This window comes from Dromiciops gliroides, chromosome 3 (assembly GCF_019393635.1).
Source record: "Dromiciops gliroides isolate mDroGli1 chromosome 3, mDroGli1.pri, whole genome shotgun sequence".
Lineage (NCBI taxonomy): Eukaryota > Metazoa > Chordata > Mammalia > Microbiotheria > Microbiotheriidae > Dromiciops > Dromiciops gliroides.
The window spans coordinates 634421883-634435525 of NC_057863.1; the positions used below are offsets into that span (position 1 = coordinate 634421883).

The 13643-nt window shown below is 42.5% G+C and overlaps 1 protein-coding gene across 1 annotated transcript in view; it reads right to left on the bottom strand.

Moving 5' to 3' along the window:
• TP73 (tumor protein p73) overlaps nucleotides 1–10219 on the bottom strand; it is a 204781-nt gene extending 194562 nt beyond the window's left edge. The window contains exon 1 of the mRNA XM_043995532.1: nucleotides 10117–10219. Coding sequence (XP_043851467.1) covers nucleotides 10117–10193 — 77 coding nt within the window. The 5' untranslated portion in view covers nucleotides 10194–10219. The remainder of the gene's footprint in view (nucleotides 1–10116) is intronic.
• Nucleotides 10220–13643: the final 3424 nt, after the last annotated feature.

The window sequence follows — 13643 nt, forward strand, 5'->3', positions numbered from 1 at the left end:
ACTAGGTGGCGCAGTGGATAAAGTCACTCATTGCCCTGCCCCCCCCCCAATAATAACAATAAAACTCTTAACATTTCTTTTTACTGATGAAAACAACACTTATGAAGCACTTACAACACACAAAGTATTGTGGAAAGCACTGGGGTTCAAGAAAGATGAAGGTAGAATTCAAGGAGGTAAGGTCCACTGGAGCTTGCTTCTGTCTCTACCCTCACCCTCCTTCTTCCTTCCATTCTCCCAAAACTATACCATAGGATTTTAAGCCTTAGCCAGAGAGTACATAGCTTGTTTTTGTTTTTCTTAAATTCTGAATTTTAAGACAGGGACAGCTAGGTGGCACAGTGGATAGAGCACCGGCCCTGGATTCAGGAGGACCTGAGTTCAAATCCAGCCTCAGACACCTGACACTTACTAGCTGTGTGACCCTGGGCAAGTCACTTAATCCCAATTGCCTCACCAAAAAAAAGAAAGGAAAGAAATAACAAACATCTCCATAACAAAATAGAATGGGAAAAAAAAAGAGGATCACATATGAAATTCCAGATCTATTATATACAACTTGCTTTTCCTTTTAAATATATAATCATTAGCATGCAACTTTTTTCCTTCCCCCTCATCCTAGAGATAGCTACCAGTAGATATAAATATGTATGTCTATATATATGCATATATAGACATGTAAAACCATACTATATAGATTTCTATTTTCAGTTCCCTTGCCGGATGCAGATTGCATCTTCCTTCAAAGGTTGCTTAATTTCTCCTTCCTCCCTGCTCCCCCTCCCCAAACCTCCACTACTTGGTCCAGTGACTCTAAGAAGGGCATAAATTAAACCCAGGTTTCTAATACAGTAACTATTGATAGAGACAACCCACAAAAACGAAACTTCCTTGGAGGCTGTGGGAGGATGTTCTCAATAATTTTTAAGAGTGCAAAGGTATGGAAAAGAATTTTTGAAACAAATATGTCTGATAAAGGCCTCATTTCTCAATTATGTAGAGAACTGAGTCAAATTTATAAAAAATACAAGTAATTCTCCAACTGATATATGGTCAAAGGATATGAACAGGCAGTTTTTGGACAAAGAAATAAGATATCGGGACAGCTAGGTGGTGTAGGGGATAAAGCACCGGCCCTGGATTCAGGAGAACCTGAGTTCAAATCCGGCATCAGACACTTGACACTAGCTGTGTGACCCTGGGCAAGTCACTTAACCCTTATTGACACACTAAAAAAAAAAAAGAAAGAAAGAAAGAAATCAAAGATATCTATAATCATGAAAAAATGCTCTAGATCACTACTGATCAGAGAAATAAAAATTAACACAACTCTGAGGTATCACCTCACACCTATCAGAGTGGCAAATATAATAAAAAAAGAAAATATTGGATGTTGGGGGGGGGGTGATGTGGGAAAGCTGGGAAGCTGATCCACTGTTGGTGGAGTTGTGAAAAGATCCAACCATTCCGGAGAGCAATTTACAACTATTGCCCAAAGGGCTATAAAACTGTGCATACTCTTTGATCCAGCACTGCTGGGTTTATATCCCAAAAATATCCCCCAAAAGAGAAAAAGACCTATTTGTACAAAAATATTTCTAACAGCTCTTTTTGTGGTGGCTAAGAATTGGAAATCAAAGGAATGCCTATTAACTGGGGAATAGCTAAACAAGCTGTAGTATAGGATGGTGATGGAATATTATTGTGCTATAAGAAATGACAAGCAGGATGATTTCAGAAAGGCCTGGAAAAACTTGTATGAACTGATGTATATAGTAAAGTAAGCAGAACCAAGAGAACATTGGGCACAGAGACAGCAATATTGTTTGATGAAGAATTGTGAACAACTATTCTCAACAATAAAATGATCCAAGACTATTGATCCAAAGGATTATTGATGAAGTATACTATCCACCTCCAAAGAAAGAACTGATATTGGGGCAGCTAGGTGGCACAGTGGATAAAGCACCAGCCCTGGATTCAGGAGGACCTGAGTTCAAATCCAGCCTCAGACACTTGACACTTACTAGCTGTGTGACCCTGGGCAAGTCACTTAACCCTCATTGCCCCACTTAAAAAGAAAGAAAGAACTGATATTGATGGAACAGAGACTGAAACATGCTATTTTTCACTTTCTTTCATTTTTTATGTTTTTAAGGGGTTTTTGTACAAAATGACTAATATGGTAATGTTTTACATAATCATACATGTATAACCCATATTTGTTTACCACCTCAGAGGAGGGAGGGAGGGATAAAAATTGCAACTCAAAACTATGACTAAAAATGTGTCCTACTTTTAAAAAAGAGTACAAAGAGAAACTGAGACCAAAAAAATTTGCAATCCACTATCTCTATCTCTGTCTCTCTGTCGTTTTTGACTCAGTCTCTGGCTCTATCTCTATCTTTGGGGGGGGGGGCTATAGGGGTTAAGTGACTTGCCCAGGGTCACACAGCTAGTAAGTGTCAAGTGTCTGAGGCCGGATTTGAACTCAGGTACTCCTGAATCCAGGGCCAGTGCTTTACCCACTGTGTCACCTAGCTGCCCCCAAGAGGGATTTTAAGGATTGGTTGGTCAACAGTGTAAGATGCTACAGAGAGATCAAGGAAGAGGAGGTTGGATAAATGGCCTTTATCCACTGCGCCACCTAGCTGCCCCTCTCTATCTCTATCTCTGCTCACTGTCTTCCCCAACAGAAATGTAGGCTCCTTGAAAGCAGAGATTGTTTTATTCTTAGTATTTTTATCCCCAGTTCCTAGACAGGGCTAAGCCCTCTCTCCCTCTTCTCTCTTCCAGTTTGTAAATTCATCCTTTATTTCACAGCACCAACATGAATCCCCAGCCAACATGTCTCTGATAAAACTTGGGTTTAAATCCTGCCTCTGACTCATAATTGCTGTGTGAACCTGGTACAGTCCCTTAATGCCTCAGTGCTCTAGGCAGCTCTAAGACTCTAAGTTGTAGAGAAGGTGCCCACATTCGTTGGTACAGATAGATTTTCCCATCAGGGAATTCCACAGTGAACCCCTATGTCGGGTCGGATCTGGTTGAGGGCCCACAGAATATCAGAGCAGGAAAGGACATCAAGGGCCACTGAGTCTCAGTTACCCCTACTGCAGCATCCCTAGGGAGAGGACCTCACTACCTCCTGAATGTTTCCTACCATAGGAGGCAGGTACAGTCAGTGTGTTCCTTCCCCACCCCCAGCGCCCCTCCCCATTGCCCATGCATGCCCCACGCCCCACAAACATGACTGAATCCAAGGCAGGTGCTGTCTCTACCTTTGGCCAGGATCCAACTCCAAACCATGGGTCATCTCACTGGCATCCCTGCTTGGATACATCACCCAGGGAGAGGACAAATCTGCTGAATCTACACTGTACTGATTAATCTATTGCAGACAGTGCCTTGGAAAGGTTTCTGCTCAGATGACCCATAAAGACAAAGGGTTGATGCCAGAGGAGTGGGCAGGCTTGTTTTGGCTCAGCCCTTAAATCAGAACATTCTCTGAAGCCCAAAGTTGAAGAATTCAAAAGTTTGGTCGATTTTCCTGGGGCTCTAGTTTCTGGGGCTGGGTTGGAGCGAGGGTGTTGAAGAAACAACAGAAGATCTCAAGAAAGTCTGAGAAAAAGTCTAAAAACCAAGGGGCAGTATATCTCTTGGCTACAGGAATGTTTTCTGGCCATCTCCCATACCCAGAAAGCTCTCCTTCCTCAATTTAACCTGCTGTCTTCCCTGACTTCCTTTAAGTTCCAACTAAAATCCCATCTTCTACAGGAAGTCATTCCCAACACCTCTTAATTCCAGTACCTTCCCTCTGTTAATTATTTTCTATTTATTTGGTATGCAGTTTATTTGTATACATTTGTTTGCACATTGTCTTTCTTTCAGTAGAGTATAAACTCCCTGAGAGCAGGGACTGGTTTTTGTTTTGTTTTTTGGGTTGTTTTTTTTTTGTTTGTTTTGCTTCTTTTTCTATCCCCAGTGTTTAGCACAGTGCCTAGCACAAACAGGTGTTTAATAAATGTTATCTGATTGGTGATATAAAGAGTACTGGTCAGTTTGACCCCAGAGAAGAGTTGGGAAAATACATCGTTCTCCCTACTTTGCAAAGGTAGAGACTCTGGGTATGGAATATTGCATATACTGACAGAAATGGGTGACACAATGGTTGGTTTTTCTCAAAGACAAATATAGTTGATTTATTTTTCTTTTTTAATCTCTATAATATGGTAAAAATCCATTGGCCATAGGAGAGAGAAAGATTCAGAAATGAAGGTTAAAAACTAGAGATATTAATAAAAATAAGAGGTAACAGATATTAATGGGGAAATAAAAACATTTATCAAGCACTTGCTATATGCAAAGCATATATTTGGAAATGAAAGTTTAAAAAGATATCAATGAAAATAAGATAAAAGATGAATGAATAAATAAAAATAGTAAAATCTCACTATATGCAAAGTATATATTCAGAAAGGAATGTAAAAACACAATGGTAATAAAATGAGATGAGAAATTAAGTAATGAATGAATAAGATTTAGTAATTACTTAACTACATGCAAAGAATTTATTCACAAAGGAAGGGAAAAGCAAACTAAATCAATAAAAATAAGATATAAAAGATGAATAAATGAAAAATCAATAAGAGGATTTTTTTAAAAAGAAAGAGTGCTTAGTAGCTGAATCAGAAAAGAGGCCTACTTTGAATATTGCCTCTGCTGCTTATTGGTTGTATGACCAAATACAGACATATTACTTAACCTTGCTGAAGCTCAGCTTACACATCTGTGAAATGGGTATTTAAAAAAAAACCACAAAACTCATTCTGACCTCGTTGGCTAGTGGTGCTTCTTGAGATGATCCAAGGAGATGATGTTGATAAAGTTCTGTAAATCTTACACAGCTATGTAATTATCAGCTCTTGTTATGATCTCAATTCCCAGGTGTAAGTGATGGGGATTAGCTGTTGGGTTTGTAGTGAGAAGCAAAAGTAGATTTTTGGAAGCACAGGGTAGAGTCACCTGGTCTGAATCTTCCCCTTCTCCATCACTTTTCTGAGGTTTTAGGAAGTGTAAGAGCCCGGAGAATACAGCATCCTCAGCCCAGCCTCCTCTGCCCAAAGGTGGGCAAACAGCCCTGCCATGAGGTTGGCCAGTAACCTTACTCTGCCTCGGACACCTTTAAAGGATGGTTTCAATAATCATCAGTAGAAGGAATCTCAAGGTTACTGAATCCAACAGAATCATTTTAAGAATAGAGAAATAGGTCTAGAGAGGGGTTAAGTCACTTTTCCAAAGTTACACAGCTAGTAGATCAAAAATCCTGAACTCATTTGTCTCCTGACAACGAGTATATCACCCTTTCCATGAAACCATACTGACCCCTCAGGGGCATCTAGGTGATACAGTGGATAAAGCCTTTGGTCCTGGAGTCTTAAGAGGATCTGAGTTCTATTCTCACCTCAGACACTTACTAGCTGTGTGACCCTGGGCAAGTCACTTAACCCCAACTGCCTTAAACATCTGGGGCCATCTCCAGCGGTTCTGATTTATATCTAGCCACTAGACCCAGATGGCTCTGGAGGAAAAAGTGAGGTTGGTGACCTTGCACAGCTCTCCCTCACTTAAATCCAATTCAGTGCAAGTCATGACATTACCCCCGATGTCATGGTCCTCTTTGAAAATGAAGGACAGGGGCAGCTAGGTGGCGCAGTGGATAGAGCACTGGCCCTGGATTCAGGAGGACTTGAGTTCAAATGTGACCTCAGACACTTGACACATACTAGCTGTGTGACCCTGAGCAAGTCACTTAACCCCAACTGCCTCACCAAAAAAAAAAAGAAAGAAAGAAAATGAAGGACAACCAACAATCTTAACCTAGTAATATCTAAATTATAAAAGAAATTGTTCTAACATAGCTAATATGTTTACCAAATTGAATATTATAAGAAAATTTAGAAATGTAATAACACCTTAAACAATATCAGGTGACCTTAATTTGTGAGAATGAAGGACAAAATGAACAACAACTGACCCCTCCCTTAGGATAGGGATCACATTTGGCACCCCATTCAATCCTCCCAGAAGTCTACATTGAACCTACACAGCCTACTACTTAACCCTCAAGGCCAAGACATTCACATTCAGAAGTCGAGGAAGCACTGAGGTAGAAGGAGCAGAGGGGATAATACAAGGGTTAATTTTGATTTTTTATTGATTCATTCACTCATTTGTTTTGGATAGGAAAGTCTGGAGGGGACACACAGAGATAACCAACACCAACACAGAAAAGTCAATGAACCAGCTACTGGCCAATGGTGGCCTAGAGCTGTGGTTCTCAACGTGAGGTCCAGGGAACCTGTGGGAGGAGGTCGCCAAAATCCCATGGGGATCTTCAAGGTCATAACAATTTTCACAAGAACACAAAAGCTGTCTTAATTTCTCATATTGGTAGATATAAACTGAAAGAAACAAAAATTCTCCAAATCCTTGATTTTTAAGAGTATATGGGGGCAGCTAGGTGGCGCAGTGGATAGAGCACTGGCCCTGGATTCAGGAGTACCTGAGTTCAAATCCGGCCTCAGACACTTAACACTTACTAGCTGTGTGACCCTGGGCAAGTCACTTAACCCCAATTGCCACACTAAAAAAAAAAAAAAAAATTAAAAAAAAAAAAAGAGTATATGGGGGCAGCTAGGTGGCGCAGTGGATAGAGCACTGGCCCTGGATTCAGGAGTTCCTGAGTTCAAATCCGGCCTCAGACACTTGACACTTACTAGCTGTGTGACCCTGGGCAAGTCACTTAACCCCCATTGCCTAAAAGAAAAACAAAACAAAACAAACAAACAAACAAAAAAAAAGAGTATATGAGGGGCAGCTAGGTGGCGCAGTGGATAGAGCATCGGCCCTGGAGTCAGGAGGACCTGAGTTCAAATCTGACCTCAGACACTTAACACTTACTAGCTATGTGACCCTGGGCAAGTCACTTAACCCCAGTTGCCACGCCAAAAAAAAAAAAAAAGAGTATATGAGGTTGGGGGGCAGCTAGGTGGTGCAGTGGATAAGGCACTGGCCCTGGATTCAGGAGGACCTGAGTTCAAATCTGCCCTCGGACACTTGACACTTTCTAGCTGTGTGACCCTAGGCAAGTCACTTAATCCTCATTGCCCAGTCAAAACAAAAACAAAAACAAAGAGTATATGAGGTTGGGAGCAGCTAGGTGGCACAGTAGATAAAGCATTGGCCCTGGATTCAGGAGGACCCAAGTTCAAATTTGGCCTCAGACACTGGACACTTACTAGCTCTGTGACCTTAGGCAAGTCACTTAAGCCTCATTGCCCCGCCAAAAAAAAAAAAGAGTATATGAGGTGCCAGTGACCAAGTGGTCTGAGAACTGGTTGGCTACCCAAACCGGAAGCTTCTGCACAGATGTCAGGGAGAGAAAGCAGGACTTAGCACAGGACCAGTGAGACTGTTATCAAGGGTAGGATGAAAGAACACTCTTCCCTCTTTAATCCACCCCCTCCACACGGACCAAAGAAACATTCCTAAGGCAACGGTGTGAGCATGTCACTCTCCCCCTCAGGAAGCTTCAATGGCTCCTATCACCTCTAGCATAAAATAGGAAACTTTTCATTTGATACTTCAAACCATTCATAATCTGCCTTCAGCACAGCTTCATTATCATATCCCCCCCATGCATTCTGCATTCCGGTTCTGCTTACACAACATTCCACCTTCCATCTATGCCTTGGAATGCTTCTCCTCTTCTTCATCTATGCTCTTTGATTTCCCACACCTCTATTCTGGACAGCTAGCTGGTACAGTGGATAGAACAATGTGTTAGGATTCAGGAGGACCGACATTCTAACCCTACATCAGACACTTAGCTGCTCCTCCATCCTAGGCAAGTCACTCCCTGTCAATTTCCTCATCTGTAAAAAGGGAATGATAATAGGGATTACTTCGAGGATCGAATGAGATGATATGGGTTGCTTTGCAAATGTTCAAGTCTTACATAAATGGGATTCTTTATTTGGTAGTTCAGGTAGGTGGTGCGGTGGATAGAATGCCAACCCTGGAGTCAGCAAGACTCATCTTCCTGAGTTCAAATCTGGTCTCAGACACTTAATAGCTGTGTGACCTTGGGCAAGAACTTATCCCTGCTTGCCTCAGTTTCCCCATCTGTAAAATGAGCTGGAGAAGGAAAGGACAAAACATTCCGGTATCTTTGCCAAGAAAAGCCCTGGGGTGGGGAGGGGCAGCTAGGTGGCTCAGTGGATAGAGCACTGGCCCTGGAGTCAGGAGGACCTGAATTCAAATCTGGCCTCAGACACTTAACACTTACTAGCTGTGTGACCCTGGGCAAGTCACTTAACCCCAATTGCCTCACCAAAAAAAAAAAAAAGCCCTGGGATCACAGAGTCAGATGCAACTGAATCAACTGGACACAAAAAAATAGAAGGCTGTCCTGATGTCCTCTATTGCGAGTGATTCTTCTCTCCTCCCCCCACCCCATAAAATGACTTTAGACAGACTTGCATTTACCTATCTGTATTTCCGTTGTTTCTCCTTCTCATCTACCCCACCTATCCCCACGTATTATAAACTCCTTGAGGGCAGGGATTTTCATCTGGTTTTGTATCCCTCAGCACAATCCCTGGTCCATAGTAGAAACTCCAAATAAATATTTAATGCTGGATAGATGGACCCAAAAAATGAAAGGGGCTTCCTTAGGAGGTAGTGAGCTCCCTGTCATTAGAGACCTTCCAGGAAAAAAAAAAGCCAGTTAAATTTAATCGAATCTTTCCAGGACACTGCTAGATACTAACTTAGGCCCACCAGATGAAAATACTTGAAACAAATTGATCAAGCCCTTTGGATAATACTGTGAGACCCTCCCTTATTCTATAAAGCAGCTTCCTGGCTAATTTGGATTAGTCTCTAAATCTTCCCTTATCCTTTGATAGGAAATGGAGAAGCTGCAAGGGGAATCTAATCTGGAAGAAGCATCCCCGAAGCACTTCTCACCTCCCCCTGACCCTGCCTATATCTCATCATCCTGGAGGGGTGTGCCTCCAGACATTGAACCATGCTGGGGAGTGGGGGTGGCGGGAGCCCTGGGCACCAACCATAGCAAACTCTTCTCCTTTTCTTCCACATTTCATCTTCAGGGAAACCACCAAGGAGGAGTTCAATGTCAGAACCTATAGGTTTCTAGATTTGGAGTTGAAAGTCCCGAGCTCAAATCTTGATTCCGCCACATCTTAGCTGTGTGATCATGGAGAGTCCCTTACTCTCTAGGTCTCAACTTCTTCTGTGTAAAAGCAGGTTGAATGAAATAATTCCTAAGATCCCTCCCAACTCTAAAGTCTGTGATTCTGGCTTCTTACAACTAAGATTCTCGGGCTAAAGAACGTTGGACTCAACCTATTCGTTGGAGGTCTCGTGATACAAGCACCAAATCCCTGTTAAGTGAACCCAGGGGCTGGATTCAAATTCTCCCTAGGATGCTTAGTCCTGTGTAAACTTGAGCCAAAGGCTAAACTTCCTTGGGTGTCAGTTCCTTCATTGGAATACGAAGGGGTTGGACTTGAGGGTCGATGAATACCCTTTCATCTCTAAAGCCCTCGGCCCAGTGAATTCTTCTTTCCTTCCCCATCAGCTTGGCCCTAGCCTCCCCCATTAGAATTCAAGGCGCTTTAGGGCTGGGACTGTCTTCTGGCTTGTATTAGAAGGGCCCAACAGCCAAATGCGGCTAGCACTGAATAAATGTGTATTGCATTGAATCCAGCAAGCCCGTGTGCTCTGGGGTATAGCCCCCACCCAGCCCCACTCTGCCCTGCCAGTCCCTGCCAGGCGCCAGGCACCAGTCCCAGCCAAGGCTGCCGCGGATTCTAGTGCCCAGCCTCTGCCCCCATAGTCCAGAGCAGAGGGGAGCAGGTAGCTGGGACCCTCTGCTCTGTCCCTTCGGGAACTGGGACTGAGCAACTCCAAAGGCGTCCTCCCGAGGGGCCAGACGGTGGAGGAAAAGTGACCAGTTTGGGCGGTTTCTTTTGGTCAAGATTAAGGGAGAGGAAAAGAAAGAACACGATCGCCTGCAGCTTCCCCTACCTTCCGTGTGCCTCAGTGGCGAGTGGAGTCCCCTGAGGCTCGTTGGCAGAGACTGGAGGCCGGAGAGGGAGAGACATTTACTGCTCCCCCAGCGGGCAGCGTCCCTGTTGCCTAGGAGACGACATTGGAGCTGCTCAAAGATACGCGAAATAGTGGCAACCCGGGCTTCTCGATTTCCCGGAACAGTCGGGCCACAGGGGCTGGGGGGCAGAGGGGAGTCCGTTCCTGCCAAAAGGGTGGGAGGGAAGAGGGACTTGCTATCTGCCACCCTCCCTACTAAGAATCAAAAGAGGAATCCGGGGACTTGGGTTCAAATGTTGCCCCCGATGCTTACTAGCAGAGCGATCCCTGGCAAATCACTTAACCTGTTTCCTCCGCGGCAAAATAAGGGGGTTGTACTACATGATCTCTTAGGCCCCTGCTTAATGATTCTATGTCCAAGATACCCAGTAAATGGCCATCGGCCCCCTCATTTAAAGACCTAAACATCTGGAAGGAAAGTCAACAAAACTTCTGCAAACGTTCAGTATTAGTTTTCCATCCAGTGGGAGGCATTGCTGGAGGAGGCTGGGGGAAGAAATTGAGCAGCATGATCATTGAGTTTTTTGGGGGGAGATTGCGCCATGAGCGCATCCGTTTAGTCTTGTTTTGTTTTTTCGATAAAAAGAAAATTCCAATCGGTCAAAAAAAGTGGAACTACGGAGGGAGATGTCGAAAGAACTACAACCGGTGTGGGCTGGGGAGAAGGGGTGGGGTTGAAGGGCAGGGCAGAAGGGGCACCTAATGCTGTTGTTGGTAACCAGCAGGGTGGCGAGCCTTCCTCAGTCAATCAATAAACAAAGCATTTGTTAAGCCTCTACTACGTGCAAATGCTTCGTGACGCTCTCACATAGATAAACTCGTGCTGCCACGAATTGTCAGGCACTATTTGACATGCTGGGGGTGCAGAGTTACAAATAAACAAACAATGTATTAAGTGCCTACTGTGTGCGGGAATACAAAGAAAGACCAAAGCGGGTACTGCTAACGGAGGAGACTGGCCTGGAGACTCTCTGTACCACTTGGGTACCCATCTCTTCCTCCCCACTGCAGCCGAAGTGAGGAAAGGTCACAAAGGTGTCAAACACTCATACCATACCACACTCTAATGCTGAGCTGGGGGCTCGAGACCAGCCTTGCCCTGTGGTGGGTGGGGCCAAAGGCCATTTCGTCCCTTGAGGATGCTGGTGCCCCCGAAACCTCCCCAGTGTGCCTGGCTTCCTGGAACCATTTGGGAGGCCCCTAACCTACCCACTCCCTCCTATTTCCTCCTCCCTCCACCCGCCTACCCCAGAGGTAAAGGAAGATCCCAGAGGGGTGGAGTCAGAATCCCTAAGAACAACCTGGCCGACCCCTGGTCCCAAGTGCCAAATGCCCTAAAGTGATTTAAAAGTTGGAGGGAAGGCAGGGAGTCCGGCAATCTTGTGAACCCGTTATCTAGTGCGGTACAGTGGGAAAGTCTCAGATCGGAAATTCAAAAGACTGGCTTTGAATCTTTACTTTACACTGTACCTTGGGCAAGTCCCTTTCTTTATTCATCTGCCTCGACCCTCCACCACCACCAACCCCAGGCCCATTTCCTTATCTATAAAACGGGGGGAGTGGATTATTCGATACAGAAAGTTGCTTCCACCTTGAAATCCACAATCCAAGCACAGTAAAGCAGCCGCAGACATTTTTTAATGGGACTGTCTACATTATTTTACACTATGTTTAAAATAGGTTTCTGTGGTTATAAAAACTAGAATCAATTTTTAATTTGATCTGAATAGTATACAAGCTAAAATTACTTAACAGGGGATCTTTGATGGAATACTTTAAAAATACATTGACTACAATCCAGGACAATTCCAAAGAACTCATGATGGAAAATGTTCTCCACATCCAGAAAAAAGAACTGTGGATTCTCAATGCAGATTGAAGCATACTGTTTTTACTTTTGTTTTTGTTTTTGTGTTTTGTTTTTTTGAGGTTTTTCCCTTGTGTTCTGATTCTTTTTTCACAACATGACTAATGGAGAAATATGTTTAATATGTAATATACTTATATATTTAATCTATTAATATGTAACTGGAAAATAATAAAATACTTTTATGATTATTAAAATGCATTGACTAAAACAAAAGGAATATTGAAGTGAACACAAAAAAGTAATTTCCTTACTATCTTGTTAAATTATATATATATATATATATATATATATATATATATATATATATATATATATATATATATATATATATATACCCAGATGATAATGGATAAAGTGGATAAAGCATTGGCCCTGGGTCTGGGTTCAAATGTGGCCTCAGACACTTGACACTAACCTTGTGACTAAATTAACCTTGCTTGTAACCTGGGCAAGTCACTTAATCCTCATTGCCCCACCAAAAAAAACCCAAATGATGTAAAAGAAATTGATAGTTTCATACACAGTCCTCTTGTTCTTCATGTATTCAACTGTTTGTGGATGAATATTAAATTCACAATAAAAAAGAAAAGTTGGCAAAGGAGATTAAAACTCCTTAGAAGGAGGGGCATTGTTATCTAGAATTCAGAGACCCCTGCCCTACTGAAGCAGGTTATCTGCTTTTCCATCAAACATTCAAGTTTCCTCATTTGTAAAATAGGGATAATAATAGCGCCTACCTCTCAGGGTTATTGTGAGGATCAAATGAGATAATAATTGCAAAGCCCTCAGCAGAGTGCCTGGCAGACACACAGTAAGAATTTAATAATACAAGACAAACCCAGGAATTCTATGAACACAACTACAAAACACTTTTCACACAAATCAAATCAGATCTAAATAATTGGAAAAATATCAAGTGCTCATGGATAGGCCGAGGTAACATAATAAAAATGACAATTCTACCTAAATTAATTTACTTATTCAGTGCCATACCAATCAGACTACCTAAAAATTATTTTGTAGAGCTAGAAAAAATAATAACAAAATTCATCTGGAAAAACAAAAGGTCAAGAATATCAAGGGAAATAATGGAAAAAATGCACAGGAAGGTGGGCTAGCTGTACCAAATCTGAAGCTTTACTATAAAGCATCAGTCCTCAAAATTATCTGGTACTGGCTAAGAAAGAGTGCAGAATCAATGGAATAGGTTAGGCACAGGAGACACAGTAGTAAATGACTTTAATAATGTACTGTTTGATAAACCCAAAGACTCCAGCTTCTGGGATAGGAATTCAGTATTTGACAAAAATTGCTGGGAAAACTGGAAGATAGTATAGAAGAAACTAGGCATAGACCAACATCTTACACCTTATACTAAAATAAGGTCAAAATGGGTACGATTTAGACATAAAAGGTGAGATACCATAGGTAAACTAGGAGAGGAAGGAATAGTTTACCTCTCAGATCTTTGGAAAGGAGAACAGTTTATGAACAAACAAGAGACAGAGAATATTATGAAATGCAAAATGGATGATTTTGATTACATTAAATTAAATAGTTTTTGTACAAACAGAAG